This window comes from Canis aureus, chromosome 7, assembly GCF_053574225.1.
Source record: "Canis aureus isolate CA01 chromosome 7, VMU_Caureus_v.1.0, whole genome shotgun sequence".
Taxonomy (NCBI): domain Eukaryota; kingdom Metazoa; phylum Chordata; class Mammalia; order Carnivora; family Canidae; genus Canis; species Canis aureus.
The window spans coordinates 9,832,710-9,848,036 of NC_135617.1; the positions used below are offsets into that span (position 1 = coordinate 9,832,710).

The window sequence follows — 15,327 nt, forward strand, 5'->3', positions numbered from 1 at the left end:
TTAATTTTTTTTTAAGATTTTATTTATTTATTCACGAGAGACAGAGAGAGAGAGAGAGGCAGAGACACAGGCAGAGGGAGAAGCAGGCTCCATGCAGGGAGCCCGACATGGGACTCGATCCTGGGTCTCCAGGATCACACCCTGGGCTGAACGCGGTGCTAAACCACTGAGCCACCGGGGCTGCCCTCAGTGTCCTCTTTCTTATCCTTTTTCTCTTACCCCTGTTATCCAAGAAGTAAGGAGATTAGAAATGTTGCCTGAACTTGCCCAAGGTTGCCCAGGCTCTGGTGAGTGTGATAAGCCTAAATTAAAAAGGCTGAAGAATGGAGCGCCTGGGTGGCTCAGTCTGTTGGGCATCAGCTCGGGTCTTGACTCAAGGTCATGAGTTCGGGCCCCACGTTGGGTTCCGTGTTGGGTGTGGAGTATACTTAGAAAAAAAAAAATGCTGGAGAAAAGGTCTTTAACTGGGGATAATAGGATTTCCTTGTTGTCATTCTTCTACTCTCTCACCTGATGCATGTTTTGTAGTTGCTAACATTTACTGAATAGCTGAACACAGAAAAATGAAGGGTTGAGTATCTTAACATGTATGGAAGAAGTTGAATATGAAACCCGTTCCCTAGAAAAGAGTCTCCCTAGACTGGATTGTTTGGTAGGACGGCCGATCTGATTCTTCCAGTGCTGGGAAGGGGAGTGGGAGGAGTAGAGAACCGAAGGCCCTTTGTCTTCTGTGTTCCGTATAGTAGGCACAGTGGCCCCATTGGGGGCTGAAGAAGTGAGGCCTAAGGATGATCAGTGGCTCACTGCAGGTAACCTAATTAGCGGGTTGAGGAATAAGAATTCAAATTCAGGTCTCTCTACTTTCAGACACTCTTCTCTACCCCACACTGTCTCCATAAAAAGTGAAAGATGCTTCGGTCAGGTACCCGCCGGTACTGGCTATCCATCTTGCTACCCTACATCTTGGAGAGAGAATTTACTTGCCTGCACGTTTCTCCCGTGTCAAAGCATGCAAGTGTAGCTAAGTAATATGAAATCTATTCTGCTTTCTTTTGTTCTAGATTTTCTACCCCAGCAAGGATGGTACAAAGATTCCAATGTTCATTGTGCATAAAAAGGGCATTAAATTGGATGGCTCTCATCCTGCCTTCTTATATGGCTACGGCGGCTTCAACATATCTATCACACCCAACTACAGGTAAGCGTAGAACACTCTTAGAACCTTGACATGCCTTTGATCCTCTCCATACAGTGGGAAGAAAGCAGAGACTAGTCCACTAACTCATTTCTTAAAATGTATTTAGCTCTATATTTCTTGCTTATTTTGTGGAGAGGCAGGATTGTGTGTTAAGTACGTGCCCTTCTGGTCCGGAATTTTAGGATCATGACCCGCTAATCTTGTGTCTTCAGTGAACAGGTTGTTTGAGAACCAGATGCTGAGGCTGTAGCTGCCAGGCTACAGAAGGTTGGTATCAACCTAAGGTCCGGAAGAAAGGAAGCTCGTACCTTCCGTGTTTGTCATTTGCTGGCCTGCCATTGCCCTCAGCATTCTCTTCAGAGGGAATGATTTTTCAGCTAATAATTATATTTTTCAGCAGCACAGAGTCTTAAAATAGACCATCTTAACATTCAGCCACAAGTGTATTTTCTGTATATGCTATTACTTGTTTTTAAACTGTTTATGTGATTATTTCCCAAACTGTTTATGATTCGGGGGGGGGGGGGGGGGAATCTGCATTGATACATTTGCTGTTATTTAAATATCTTCTGTCAATTATTTGCAAACTTGATTTTAATATCCCATTCATGGTGTAAAAATTTGCATTGGGCATTTTGAGTAAAAGCAAGGAGTCCCCTATCAGCAAGTCCGGCCATAAGCCAACTTCTAAATAGAGCTTCATATGAAATCTGATCCTATTTGGAAAGAAATTTATGGACTGGTGACTACCAGGACATAAATTCAGAGTAGATTCAAGTAGCTGCCCCAAATTTGAAGACAAGGAACTCTCGCTTTGTTTTGAGCCTTTGCTGGCTAAGTGTTCAGGATTTGATGGAAGCAGGAAACCTGGTCCCTGCCCTGAAGTAGTTTATAGCCAAACTGTGACCTACCTTGGTTAAAGGGTTTGTTTTACTCTGGTTAAAGGGTTTGATTTTATCCTTCTGATACTGGGGAGCTGATGGACTTGTAAAATCATCATGCAGACCAATATTTTCAGAAGATTTGTTATGTATCATCACATGAATAAATTGAAAGGAAACCAGTTAGAAGAGTGGCATAGGGACTGTTCTTTGTTCACTGTACAGTGACCGTGCCATTCTACGCTCTGCAATGCTTCCTTCATACCAGCCATTATTCTAGGCAGGGCCTGAGCCACAGACGGGCTGCCCACCTCCTGCCAGAGTTTCCCTGGCAGTGAGATTTGCTCTCCATTCTTATATCCATGTCTATGAAGTTAACCATGTGCCATATTTATTCTTTGTGATTATTAGTCTGAATAGCAACCAACACCTGTTGGCTCACTACATTAACCTAATCCTTAAAACAAAAAGTAAAATGTGTCATTGCCCCTCTTTGTTGTTCAAAGTGATGAAATTCAAGCTTCAGTTTCAAGTCATGGTGAGGCCTGAGAGTAGGGCCAGTGAACATGTGCTTCATTCCGTGAAGAAGAGACTTGCACCCTGAGCCCCACTTCCCTTAGTCTCTATAGTGGGTCTTGGATGGAGACAACTCTGAATCCTGAACCACATCTATCATAGCTAAAACTGCTTGTCTTTGTTCATCTGTACAAGTAGTTATTAATCCTGCTCCACTGGGACTTGAGAAATGAGTAAGGAAGGGGCCCTGCACCATTTTTATCCCAGAACCCAGCAGATATGCTGGGAGCTTCATAGAGACCATCAGAGGTGCATAAACGGTGTTGATGAGAAGACCAAGTGCTTGAAAATCTGTTTGGCCAATCCAGCTGTGTGCTAGGATCACCTCCTCCAACTCTGCTTTTCTCTGCGTCCTCAAAACCCAGGAAATTAGCACTCAGGCCATCCAGAGCCCCAGCTTTCAGAAGCCTGTGTTTCCCTAGCTACTAAAAGGGAGAATAATTTTTTTAAGCTTTTATTTATTTATTCATGAGAGAGGCAGAGGGAGAAGCAGGCGCCCCGTGGGGCGCCTGATGCAGGACTCGATCCCAGGACTCCAGGATCGAGACCTGAGCCAAAGGCAGACACTCAACCACTGAGCCACCCAGGTGCCCCATAAAATTTTCATAAACCCATCTCAAGGCAGAATTAATTTTAGCTATCAGAAATAATAGATGTCATTTAGCACCATTAGGGTGAGAGTGGAAAAAAGAAAACAAAATCCAGATTTCCCAAAGGACTTCCTTAACTCTTTCTTCTGGTGGCTTTGTGCTATAGTTTCTTCTGCTTATTTCTAGAAAACCTTCTCCAGCCCTGAGCCCTCCATGCTTGCTTTCTGGGCCGTGTGTCCTTGGTCTACTCTACCTCTCTCACACCTGTGTAGCATCTAAATGTCTGTAAACCTCTTTAAAATCCAATTTCAGAAACAGCTTTCTTTATTCCACCTTGAACAATTAAGAAAGAGATACTAGAAACAGTGGAGTAGGGACCACAGATGGGGATGCGTGCAGTCCCAGAGCCATTCACACCAGAGCTGTGTCACGTGGCTGGAGAGACCCAATTTGCCAACATAGTTGTTTAGAAGATGGATTCAGCATGAAATGAGGGCGGTTCTTTGTTTGCCTTATGAATTGTGTATTCCCACTCCCTATAGTAAAATATTTACCAGTATAGAAAAATGAGATACACTGAATACACATGAAAATATATGAACTTTGCAGTTAAACATTCATCAGAACTTTTATATTTTGCACTTTAATCAAATAATATACAAATACTGGGCTCCTATTGCAGTAACATTACATGTGGAATGTCTTCGGGGATACATTTTTCCTGATGGGGAGACACGGCATGGTCCTTACCAGGTGGTTAATGGAAGGCTAATTATTTGAACTGCTTCTCAGTGTGTCCAGGCTCATCTTTGTGAGACACATGGGCGGTGTCCTTGCGGTGGCCAACATCAGAGGAGGTGGCGAATATGGAGAGACGTGGCACAAAGGTGAGATATTCTCTCTACAGAAGCACAAACATGGCACAGCCAAAGCTGTGTCTGGACGAGCTGACGGGGTCAGGAGCAGAAAAGCATTGTGGCTAGGCAAGAGAAAAATTAGGATATGTTCCGACAGGTTGCAGGCACCACTGCCCCTCCAAAAACAACTGTTTTTTCATGTTTTGTTTTCCTCTGTAATCTCTTTATTTTAATGAAGTACATACTTATCCAAACCATTCCCTATAGACCATAATCAGAATTGGTATTTTGGTTAGCATTATCTGGCCATCTCCAGACAGGTCATTTTCTCTTAAAAAGAGCAATCTTAAATAGATCTTTCCTGTTCCCAGAGTGAGCATCATTTGGCTTGTTTTCTCTGATTGTCCTGATGATGCTAAGCAGCGGCATCCTCCTGGCATTACAGCTGTGACTCTGTCATGGGCAGCTCAGGCGTTTTGCTTTTCTGGTTTTAAGGATTCGGTCTCTGTTCTCCGGGCTCCTGAAGCATGTATCCTGCTTCATGGAGGATATTGCTTCTATACTAAGCTTCATTCCCCAGGCTGTCATAATTTTTTAAAAGCCTTATCACTTCCCTTTCTTTGCATATGAAGCACAGCCCTTCCCCCAGCCTATTGGGCATCTGGAGTTCAGAGACTAACCAACAGCCAGAGGAGGATGTGGGAACACACGTTTGCTCCCACCAACCCCAAGCTTCTCCCCCATCTCATCATCAGCGTCACTGATAAGGCGGCTTACTGGAACAAGCATAGCCCCCAGGGCTCGGGGTTGGTCAGCAGCACCAGGCAGAGGGGGTCTCCTCCCACAGTAGGAACAGCAGATCTGTGTGTATCCTTTTGTTCCTGAACCTGAGGCCAAACACTGTGGTTTTCTGCATCAAATCCAGTCTGCAGGGATGAGGGTAGATCTGTAAAGGGATTTTTCATAAGTACCTATTAGGTGTCAGGATGCTGAACATCCAGCAAGCACCCCAAACGCTGACACGAGACAACATACTATTTGAGCATCTTGTGAGTATTTCTCGCTAACACATGGGCTCCTGACCTGCCCGCCACCATTAGGGCAGCTGCTCCCAAGTGTCATCTCCAAAGACTTTATCAATTGTTTCATTGTATAATTTTGACCCTGACCTGATTTTGACCCTGATGTTAGAGTTCAATTACACTAAGATCATACTGTGATATTAAGAGATGATTGGTCAAAGAAAGCTAAGAAAACCTCTACATACCATATATTTATGTCCCAAACCATATGCTAAGTCTGGACCCCCTGACACACCTCATTTACCAGTTAAAACATTTGTGGCATACATAGACGCACCCCTGCGTGGACTCTGGGTCCTCTGGCCCTCTCCTGGAGAACCCAGGTTCTTCTCCATAAAACCCCTCCGGTCATCAGGTGCCCACCTTGCTATGCTAGGCATCAGTGCGCTCTCTCGTCTCTGTATTAATTAGAACCAACTTCTTGTCCAAAAGACCCGGGGAGACCTTGGAACTTGAATGAGTCTAAAAGCTGACTATCTGCATTTAGACTGATTCATAGACTTTCCCCAAATTTAGGCAGTCAAGGGGCCAGAAATGGACTTTTCCAGTAGACCCTAGTGTACTAAACATTGATAGATCTAAATTCCATTGTTCATTGAGTTACAAATGTATTTGAATGAGTCTAAAAGCTGACTATCTCCATTTAGACTGATTCATAGACTCTCCCCAAATTTAGGCAGTCAAGGGGCCAGAAATGGATTTTTCCAGTAGACCCTAGTGTACTAAACATTGATATATCTAAATTCCATTCTGTGTATTGAGTTTAAAATGTAATGCTCTTTAAAAAATATAGTCCTATACCCAAAATGATATTATTCCTGGAAACTAAGTAATTCTAGCTGTTCTAATTCACCGATAATTTCTTATTAAAAATTTAATAACATTTGTTTTGATATGAAAAAATTTCTTCAGTAGCACTGCTTCATCTGTAATTGAATTTCCGCAAAAGTGGTTAATCTCAGATATCTAATTAGACCTGTGTCTGCTTTTTGTTCATCTCCTAGGCAGTTATTTCAGACATCTCTTCCGTTGGGGGCACATCTTTGACTTTTGGCCTTTACTTTTAGATATTTTAAGACTGTACAAATGTTCCTCTCTTTACATAGTTTCTTTGTGTGCTTTTTATACATTGGAGGACTTCTCGGTGAGAAAAGTCCAGATTCTCTGGGGGAGATGTCTGAGCTCTTCATTCAAGGACTGAGAAACCGTAATAGGCTGCTCTTGGTAGCACCACCTCCCCACCAAACTCCTGCTTACATTCTCTAAATAAGGGCAAAACTAAAGACCCTGTTTCTCAGCTTTACCATTTCAAACTCCTGCGAGGAGGAGGGCTCAGAAGCGGGTGCTGTCCCCGCCAGCACCAGGTGCTGTCCAGGAAGCAGGAACCACACACGGCCCCATCGTTATTTGCTATGCGGAGCGCAGCTCAAGGCTAAGTTTGGTCTCTCCAAAATCTAGATTCTTTGTGGTTACCTGCTTTCGTACTTGTGTCCTCGTGGTTCTCTAACAGATCATCTCTTCCCTGCGGGGCATTGCCATAGTGTTTGGGGAAGTACAGATCCACCATGTAGATTGGTGGTGGTGGTGGTGATGGATTTCCATGATGCATAACAAAATTTCAATTGGAGCGTTTTTCTAAGTGTGGTGTTAGCCCGGTATGTGTAAGTGATCGATAGTTGAAACCCTGCCCCCCTACCATTTGAAGCCCCTTTAGGTTAAACTTTGTTTTTCTTTAATGTTTTCTTTCTTAACCATCTTTCACTTTGGCACATTGCAGGTGGTATCTTGGCAAACAAACAGAACTGCTTTGATGACTTTCAGCACGCCGCGGAGTATCTTATCAAGGAAGGTTACACGTCTCCCAAGAGGCTGACTATTAATGGAGGTTCAAACGGAGGCCTCTTAGTGGGTGAGACCTGGATTCTATTGTACTTACTAGTTAACACTCTGGGGGTTTTCAGATACACTGTCCGTAGACAGCTCTTGACTGACTTTGGCTCACGGATGGGAGCAAAGAAAGCAAAACCCATTTGTATCAGGGCATCTGATAAATGACACACAAAGACCCAACTGAACTCACTTTATACAGGCTTGATTCGTGACACCCTGAGAAGCTGTCGTGCCTGCCTGCTCCCAGCTCTTCTGGGCTGCACACTGGGTGGGACCAGCGCCCCACAGTGGACCCATAGATTTCTAGGGTTCAGCCAGTACAGGACTGAGCCAATAACCAATAAATGTGATTATGCTACTCAGAACCTGTAAGATTTGGTGAACACCTACGCTGTGTGCTCAGAGAGAAGATTGATGGAGGAAAATGGGGTAGCACAGCAGAACAGTAATGAAATATTCATGGTATTAATTCACACTTGCTGAGCACCTTGGGTGCTGGGCCCAGTGCTGAGCCCTTCAGCTGCACACACTCATTGGACACACATGCAGCCTGAGAGACGGGAACTGGTATTATTCCCATTTTACCGAGGACTGGGGGCACCGAGAGGTTGAGCAGCTTGCCTCGTGTCACACAGCTGCCAAGTGGTGATGCTGGGGTTGGAGCCTAACACTGTGGTTTAGAGTCTGCTCCTTTAACCTCTAAATGGCACAGCCTTGAAGTCGCTTTTCCTAATATTTGGTAGTTAAGGACATTTTACTTTGTATTGAACATTTATGGTGGCCTGGACTTTGCTTACTGGGCCCTACATCCAGTGTCATTAGGATATGAGGATACATTGTACCACTGTAGACTCAACTTAAAACACGTGTGAAAATCTGCTTTTGGAAGGGGACTCGCGGGTTGCACATTCACTCCATTTCCTTATCCTTGAAATATACTGAGTCATTGCAAAACCTGAATACTCTTTACCCCAATAGAATATAGTCTTGAAAAAAATTTCCCATGGAGGTAAAATCTATAGATCCAAAATAATTGGTTTAAATTTAGAAAGAGCACTGATATAATTGCTGGGCACAGTGAGCGAGGGAGAGGGTCAGGAGGCGAAAACAGGCAGGACCTCAGACCCAGTCCAGCGGGCCTGGTTTACTCTTTGAAGAAAGAAGCCATTGCGGGAATTTTATGGGATCGACCTTGCACTGATCGTGTTATGGTGTTAGGGCAGATGAAGGGGAGGCCTCCATCCCCGTGAGACACGGTGGTGGCTTGGCCCTCGAGTGTGGCAACGGAAGCAGCAAGAAGGGGTCAGATTCTGGGTGTGTTCTGAATTTGCATGTAGATCATATGTGAAATGTAACAGAAGAACGAAGGGCACATCTAAGATTTAATGGGAAAGGATATTGAAAATACCATCTGATACCAATAGTGGGACAGTTGAGTAATTCACGGTTTCATCCAATAACTCCTTTATCTTTTCAGTTTCATAGCCAGGAACTGGTGTACATCTATTGGCAACCCTGGTCCCTTGAGGAACTTGTAGAAATGGATTTCCCTTCTCAGGGTGTTCAAGGCTTACTAAAAAGAACAGGTTCCTGCCCCTCTCACACCTGAGAGCAAATCAGAGTATCCCAGGGTGGAACCCACGATCTGGTATTATAAATAAGCACCAAAATCAGGTGCAATGAGGGTGCAAACTAGGTTTTTTGGCCAGAGGCAGGAGAAGGCCAGATTCCCTTGACTGACTGTTCAGCACACCAGCTTTGATGTGACTTCCTCCCCACACCTCCCTAACTGCCTTACCCCAGGTTGGGTTCCCCCACACCCCATGGACTCCCCTCCCCCTCACAGTGGTGGTTCTCACACTGTAATTGCTTGTTCACTTAACTTTCCCATAAAAGGCACATGGCAGGATGTTCAATAAATATCTGTTGAATTATGAAAACTAAGAAATATTTCTATAACTAAACAAGAGTATTTTTAAAGCAGGACAAGAACGTGTGCCAGTATTGGTTAGAGCTTATGCTGGGTTTCAGGCCCTGCCTTGGACTGTATAAAGGGTTTCTACTCAACACTTCCAACACCAAACGTATAGGGTTTTTTCCTCCACACCAACCAATTCTCCAGCTCTCCGACACCCAGTGGGTGACCTGCAATTCAGTTCTGATACTGCCCAGAGTTAGCACAGACCCCACATGGTGGTATGGGGTTCCCATGATCCACCTCCTCGGGTTTGGTAATATGCTAGGACGGCTTATAGACTGGAACAGTAGTAGAGTAAGGGATGGGGTAAAGGGGGGCTTGCAGAACTTCCATGCCTTCTCTAGGAAGGCCACCCTTCCAGCACTTCAGTGTGTTCACCAACCTGGAAGCTCTTTGAACTCCATTGCTTAGGGTTTTGTTTTTTGTTTTGTTTTGTTTTATTTATGATAGTCACAGAGAGAGAGAGAGAGGCAGAGACATAGGCAGAGGGAGAAGCAGGCTCCATGCACCGGGAGCACGACGTGGGATTCGATCCCGGGTCTCCAGGATCGCGCCCTGGGCCAAAGGCAGGCGCCAAACTGCTGCGCCACCCAGGGATCTGCTTAGGGGTTTTTATGGAAGTTCTTTTATGCAGGCATGAGAAATTAAATCAGTAGCCATTATTAACTCTCTCCCCTCCCCTAAGGTCAGAGGTAGGGCTGAAATTCCACCCCTCTAACCACACAGTTGGCTCCTGTGGCCCCCAGTTCCCGTTGTGTAGCAATCCAGAAAGTCCTTGAGCTTTTCTGAATAACTCCCGCGCTGAGATTCCCTTCCGGCAGTAGTAAGTCTCTACCACTGGTGAGAATATCCAGCCCCTTCGATAAAAGCTTGTGGCCATTAGGCAGGTGGTTTATTATAGTTTCTTCCTGTGCTCTAGGAAAGAAGGCAACCGTGGTTCTGAAAGTATTGAAAGTGTTGATTTGTTTTTATTTATTTAGATGTTTATCCTTTTCCTTTCTGTCTTGGTTTTCAGCCGCTTGTGCAAATCAGCGCCCTGACCTCTTTGGCTGTGTTATTGCCCAAGTTGGAGTGATGGACATGCTGAAGTTCCATAAATACACCATCGGCCACGCCTGGACCACCGACTACGGGTGCTCGGACAGCAAACAACACTTTGAATGGCTTATCAAGTAAGTCTTCATTCATATTGATACCTGTGTGTGGGTGTGTGTGTTGCTAACGATTTTGACATCGTAGTCCTGAACAGTCAAAAGCATAAGCGTCTGACCCTTTGTCCCCTTCAGTGTCTCATATCTGCGTATCATTTACTGCAGAAAGTAGGGGAAGTGATGGGAGTACCTACGTGTCTTCCTTGTTTTGATCCGGTCTTTAACAAGAACAACAAACTACAGAGATGGGGAATTCTAAAGATGTCCTCCCACCCCCGGATTCCTGCCCCACCCCCACCCCCACCCCCAGTCTCTTCAAGTCAGACACTAATCTGAGTGCTGCTGTGAAGGGACTTTGCAGATTAAAGTGAGGTTACTAGTCAGCTGACCTGAAAATAAGGAGATAATCCTGGATTACTGAAGTAGGCCCAGTCTCTCTCTGGCTGGAGGCAGGGAATGCAGCAGAAAGGGAGGTCAGATTGGAAGCATGAGCTGGACTGGAGCTGCCATTGCTGGCTTTGAAGACGGGGGGAGGGGCCTCTAGAAGCTGAGAACAGCCAACAGTCCCCAAAGAAAGGGAGACCTCGGTCCTATAACCACATGGGAACTGAGTTCTGCCAACAGCCTGAATGAGCCTGGGAACAGATTTTTTTCCCAGAATTTCCCGATAAGAGCGCAGCCAGCCAACACCTTGATTTCACAGCCCTGAGACCCAGAGCAGAGGACCCAGTTGAGCCACCCCAGACTTCTGGCTGACAGAACTGGGAGATAAGAAATCTGTGTTGTTTTGAAAAGCTGCCAAACTTGTTGTAATTTGTTACCATAGCAATCAAAACCTAATAGAAAAAGGTGCCATTTTACTTTACATCTATGTATGGGATTTTAAGGCGGAAATAAATATAAATAAATTAATATGCAGGCACATTAAAACCTACTTTGTTCCCTCAGTATAATCATATATATTTAAAACTGCAAAATCATATTATTAAAACATCATACAACTTCATTCCCATCCATCAACCACTTTGGCGAGACCATTGAGGAAATGGCAGGCATTTAGACGCTCAAGACCACAAGCCACATTCTTTTCTGGCTGTTCACAGTCTTCACTTCTACAGGTAGGGGTTTGGGGACCGTCATCAGCAGTTAGGAATGGCCCTTGGAACAGTACAAGAAGCCTGTGTCCCAGGCTTCTCAGTCAGCTCTAAGTTTCATTAATAATTTCTCTGGTCAAGCTTTTTCTTTAATTTTATAGGCTTTCTATGGTTTTAGCTCTTCAGCTAAAATGACTCAAGTTTTATCATTGAATACTTTTAGACACACAGATACCCTCGTTGCCAAATACCAGTAAAAGCTGAATCAAGCAGCTGTAGTTCAAACTAATAATGTAAAGAAAATACTGACCAAATTGTGTATCAAAGGCAACAAAATATTCAGTGGAGCCTAATGCTTCTAAAATTAATTAGGGAAGGGGCACCTGGGTGGCTCAGTTGGTTAAGCATCTGCCTTTGCTGCCCCTCCCTCTCTCAGATAAAATATATAAAAATTAATATGGGGAATAAAAGAAAAGTAAATATTTTTCCTCTCAAGATGTCTGTGATAGTCCTACTTTAGACTTTAATTTTCCAACCTAGCTCTCATGGGGCTGTGTTCTCTTCCTACTCCATTCTGGAGCCAGAGGGGGCCTTACCAGAAGCTGCATGTCCCATGAAGCACGATCTGAGATTAAAAGGGGGTTCCCCCCTCCCCCCGATGAATACAGAATTTTCCGGAATCTTAAATGTATCAGTGTGGCCAGAGGGGGCCTTACCAGAAGCTGCATGTCCCATGAAGCATGGTCTGAGATTAAAGAGAGTCCCCTCCCCCCACTCCATGAATACAGAATTTTCCAGAATCTTCAATGTATCAGTATGGCATGTATGTGAATCTCAGGGGTAGAGGGGTGGCAGTATTATCAGGAGGCAGAATTTTCCAAACCTCTTTCCCCAAGAACTAACACTTAGCTGGAAGGCTGGGGTCAATCCAAGAACACTCGGAAATAAGATCAGAAAGCCGAGCCATGTCAGCCCCTTAATCTTATCTGAAAACTCCAGAACTTTTCAGTCTTGACTTGGTTAACCAAGCAGATGTGTTACTGTTCTTGACCATTTACCCTCCAAAATAAAACTCTACGAAAACAGCCAATTCTATTCATTAATACTTGACGAACGGAACATCCATATTGAGTAAAACGCAAAGATAGAAATCCAGAGATGTCCCTCACCTGCCATCTAATTCGATACTTATATTCATAAAACCCTTTTGTTCACTTGCCTGAAAAGTTGTCCTGCAGAAGGTGCGTCCTCTGCTCCCCCCACGGAGCTGGTCACCATCGGCAGGGCCCCAAGCGCCCGTGAGAGGCCCCAACAGGACCCAGGCTCCTCCTCAGCCGGCCTTGCTGAGCCTGCAACAAACATCGTATCAATAGCAAAGGGCCAGAAAGCTGCCATATGCTTTGACTTTCAAGGTTTTCGACCAAAGAGAGGCCAGCAGCTGGCGTATCCACAGTCAGTGGCTTAAAATCAATCCCCCTTGTGGGACTCCTGGGAGGCTCCGTGGTTGAGCACCTGCCTTCGGCTCAGGTCGTGACCCCAGGGTCCTGGGATCGAGTCCCCATCGGGCAGGTCCCCGCAGGGAGCCTGCTTCTCCCTCTGTCTGTGTCTCTCGTGAATAACTAAATAAAATCTTTTTAGAAAACAACAGGGCAGCCCAAGTGGCTCAGCGGTTTAGCACCGCCTTCAGCCCAGGGCGTGATCCTGGAGACCCGGGATCGAGTCCCACGTTGGGCTCCCTGCATGGAGCCTGCTTCTCCCTCTGCCTCTCTCTCTCATTCTCTCTCATGAATAAATAAAATTTTAAAAAATGAAAAAACAACAACAACAGTTTGGCTGTTGTGGACATTGCTGCTATAAACATGGGGGTGCAGGTGTCCCAGCGTTGCACTGCATCTGTATCTTTGGGATAAGTCCCCAGCAGTGCAATTGCTGGGTCGTATGTCCACAATAGCCACACTGTGGAAGGAGCCTCGGTGTCCATCGACAGATGAATGGATAAAGAAGCTGTGGTCTATGTATACAATGGACTATTCCTCAGCCAGTAGAAATGACAAATACCCACCATTTGCTTCGACGTGGATGGACCTGGAGGGTATTATGCTGAGTGAAATACGTCAGTCGGAGAAGGACAAACATTATATGGTCTCATTCATTTGGGGAATATAAAAAATAGTGAAAGGGATTAAAGGGGAAAGGAGAGAAAATGAGTGGGAAATATCAGAGAGGGAGACAGAACATGAGAGACTCCCAACTCTGGGAAACGAACTAGGGGTGGTGGAAGGGGAGGTGGGCAGGGGGTGGGGGTGAATGGGTGACTGGCACTTAGGGGGGCACTTGATGGGATGAGCACTGGGTGTTATGCTCTATGTTGGCAAATTGAACACCAATAAAAAAAATAATAAAATAAAAAATAAAATGAGAAAAAAAAAATACAACAACAACAACAAAAATCAGGCCCCCTTGTAGGAGTGAGAAAGTCAGCATAAGGAGCATGGAGCCACTCCAGATCCTATGCGTGTGTATAGTAGGGTCAGAGTCGTCTCGAAAGACCTGGGCTCTTCCCGCGTCTTCTAGGGTGGGAGCCACAGAGATGGGGCAGGTGCCCAGGGTGCAGGAGCCGCGGCCAGCGGGCGCGCCAGGGACGCCAAGGGCCGGGCCGTCGGGCTCCTGGGGCAGCGTGGGGCCCGACCCCGGGCTCGGCCGTCCAGGCCCACGGCCCTGCCTCTGCCTTCCAGGTACTCGCCGCTGCACAACGTGAGGCTCCCGGAGGCGGACGACACCCAGTACCCGTCCATGCTGCTCCTGACCGCCGACCACGACGACCGCGTGGTCCCGCTGCACTCGCTCAAGTTCATCGCCACCCTTCAGTACGTGGTGGGCCGCAGCCGGAAGCAGAGCAACCCGCTGCTCATCCACGTGGACACCAAGGCCGGCCACGGGGCCGGGAAGCCCACGGCCAAGGTGATAGAGGAGGTCTCCGACATGTTCGCGTTCATAGCGCGCTGCCTGGACATCGACTGGATCCAGTGAGCGGCCCCCGCGGGCCCGGCCCGGCCGCCGCCGGGACCCTCAAGGGCTTTCACACCGGTCACGGTCACGGTCACGCGGAGAAGCCACCGGGCCTCCCGCCCCGCCCACGGACGCCGGGTCCCTGCGCTCCACACCGCCGGCCCACGGAACCGCCGCGGGAGTTTTATCTTTTTTAGGCTTCTCCTTTTTAGCCAGGCCCTTGGCGTTTCTTTTTTCCACCCTGTGCAGGCACATGTTTTAAAAAAAAAAAAAAAAAAAAAAATTAAAAATTAAAAAAAAAAAAAAAGAATTAAAAAAAATATTAAAAAGGCATGTTTGGATAAATAGCTAAGTGACAGCCAACGCATTGTGACTATTAGGTTGCCGAATCCAGAGTCGTAGTCGGGCCCACCTCACCTAGAGCACTCAGTGAAATCCGCTTCTATACCCATAACCAGTATATCTTTCGATGTGAGAACTGTTCTCCTGAAAAAGACTCCTTTGCAATGATAATAAATGTTATTTAAGAACGGGAGGCTATATTTCTGATTCCTTGGTGTTGAGGGGCCCTCGCCCTGGATCGCGCCACTTGCCTACTAGACACCTTTCCGTACCGGGTAGTTTCCTAACAGTGAAGCCCTAGGAGGTGAGTGCGGCCCCCCCAGCTCCCCTCCTTATGGGGATGAAGCTGCCAGAGGCAGCTCACTCTCCCGTATTAACCACTCGGTCAGGTCGGCGATGACCTGAGCCAGGGCTCCTTTGACTTGGGAGCCTCCTCTTGAAAAATCAGGGGACCAGAAGCTTCAGCTTACGGGCCTGCTTGTCTGTCAACCTGGTTACAAAGTGTCCCCGGACGTCGGAGTACCCAGCATATAAAACTCACCTGAGTTAACGATCCCCATTTGGAGAATTAATACATTTAATCATTGGAGAAATCGATACATTTCTCCAAACTTCTCTTAAAATCAGAAATTTTGGCATTTCCCAAGCCGTTCCCCTCCGCCCTCCCCCAAAGACCGCT

The 15,327-nt window shown here is 46.1% G+C and overlaps 2 protein-coding genes across 4 annotated transcripts in view; one reads left to right on the forward strand and one right to left on the reverse strand.

Moving 5' to 3' along the window:
- The window catches only part of PREP (prolyl endopeptidase), a 117,906-nt gene extending 103,070 nt beyond the window's left edge, over nucleotides 1-14,836 (forward strand). The window contains exons 11-15 of the mRNA XM_077902926.1: nucleotides 1,062-1,198; nucleotides 4,038-4,132; nucleotides 6,962-7,093; nucleotides 10,068-10,224; nucleotides 14,033-14,836. Of these exons, the coding sequence (XP_077759052.1) occupies nucleotides 1,062-1,198; nucleotides 4,038-4,132; nucleotides 6,962-7,093; nucleotides 10,068-10,224; nucleotides 14,033-14,327 (816 nt within the window). The 3' untranslated portion in view covers nucleotides 14,328-14,836. The remainder of the gene's footprint in view (nucleotides 1-1,061; nucleotides 1,199-4,037; nucleotides 4,133-6,961; nucleotides 7,094-10,067; nucleotides 10,225-14,032) is intronic.
- The window catches only part of LOC144317060 (uncharacterized), a 105,094-nt gene continuing 93,593 nt past the window's right edge, over nucleotides 3,827-15,327 (reverse strand). For 2 of the 3 annotated variants that reach the window (XR_013382929.1, XR_013382930.1), the window contains 2 exons: nucleotides 12,517-14,547; nucleotides 3,827-5,048 (listed from right to left, as the gene is read on the reverse strand). Coding sequence is in view for 1 of the 3 variants with exons in the window: in XM_077902940.1 (XP_077759066.1) it covers nucleotides 5,018-5,048; nucleotides 12,517-12,646 (161 nt within the window). In the remaining 2 variants the exon portion in view is untranslated. The remainder of the gene's footprint in view (nucleotides 5,049-12,516; nucleotides 14,548-15,327) is intronic. The other variant, XM_077902940.1, reaches the window with a different exon arrangement.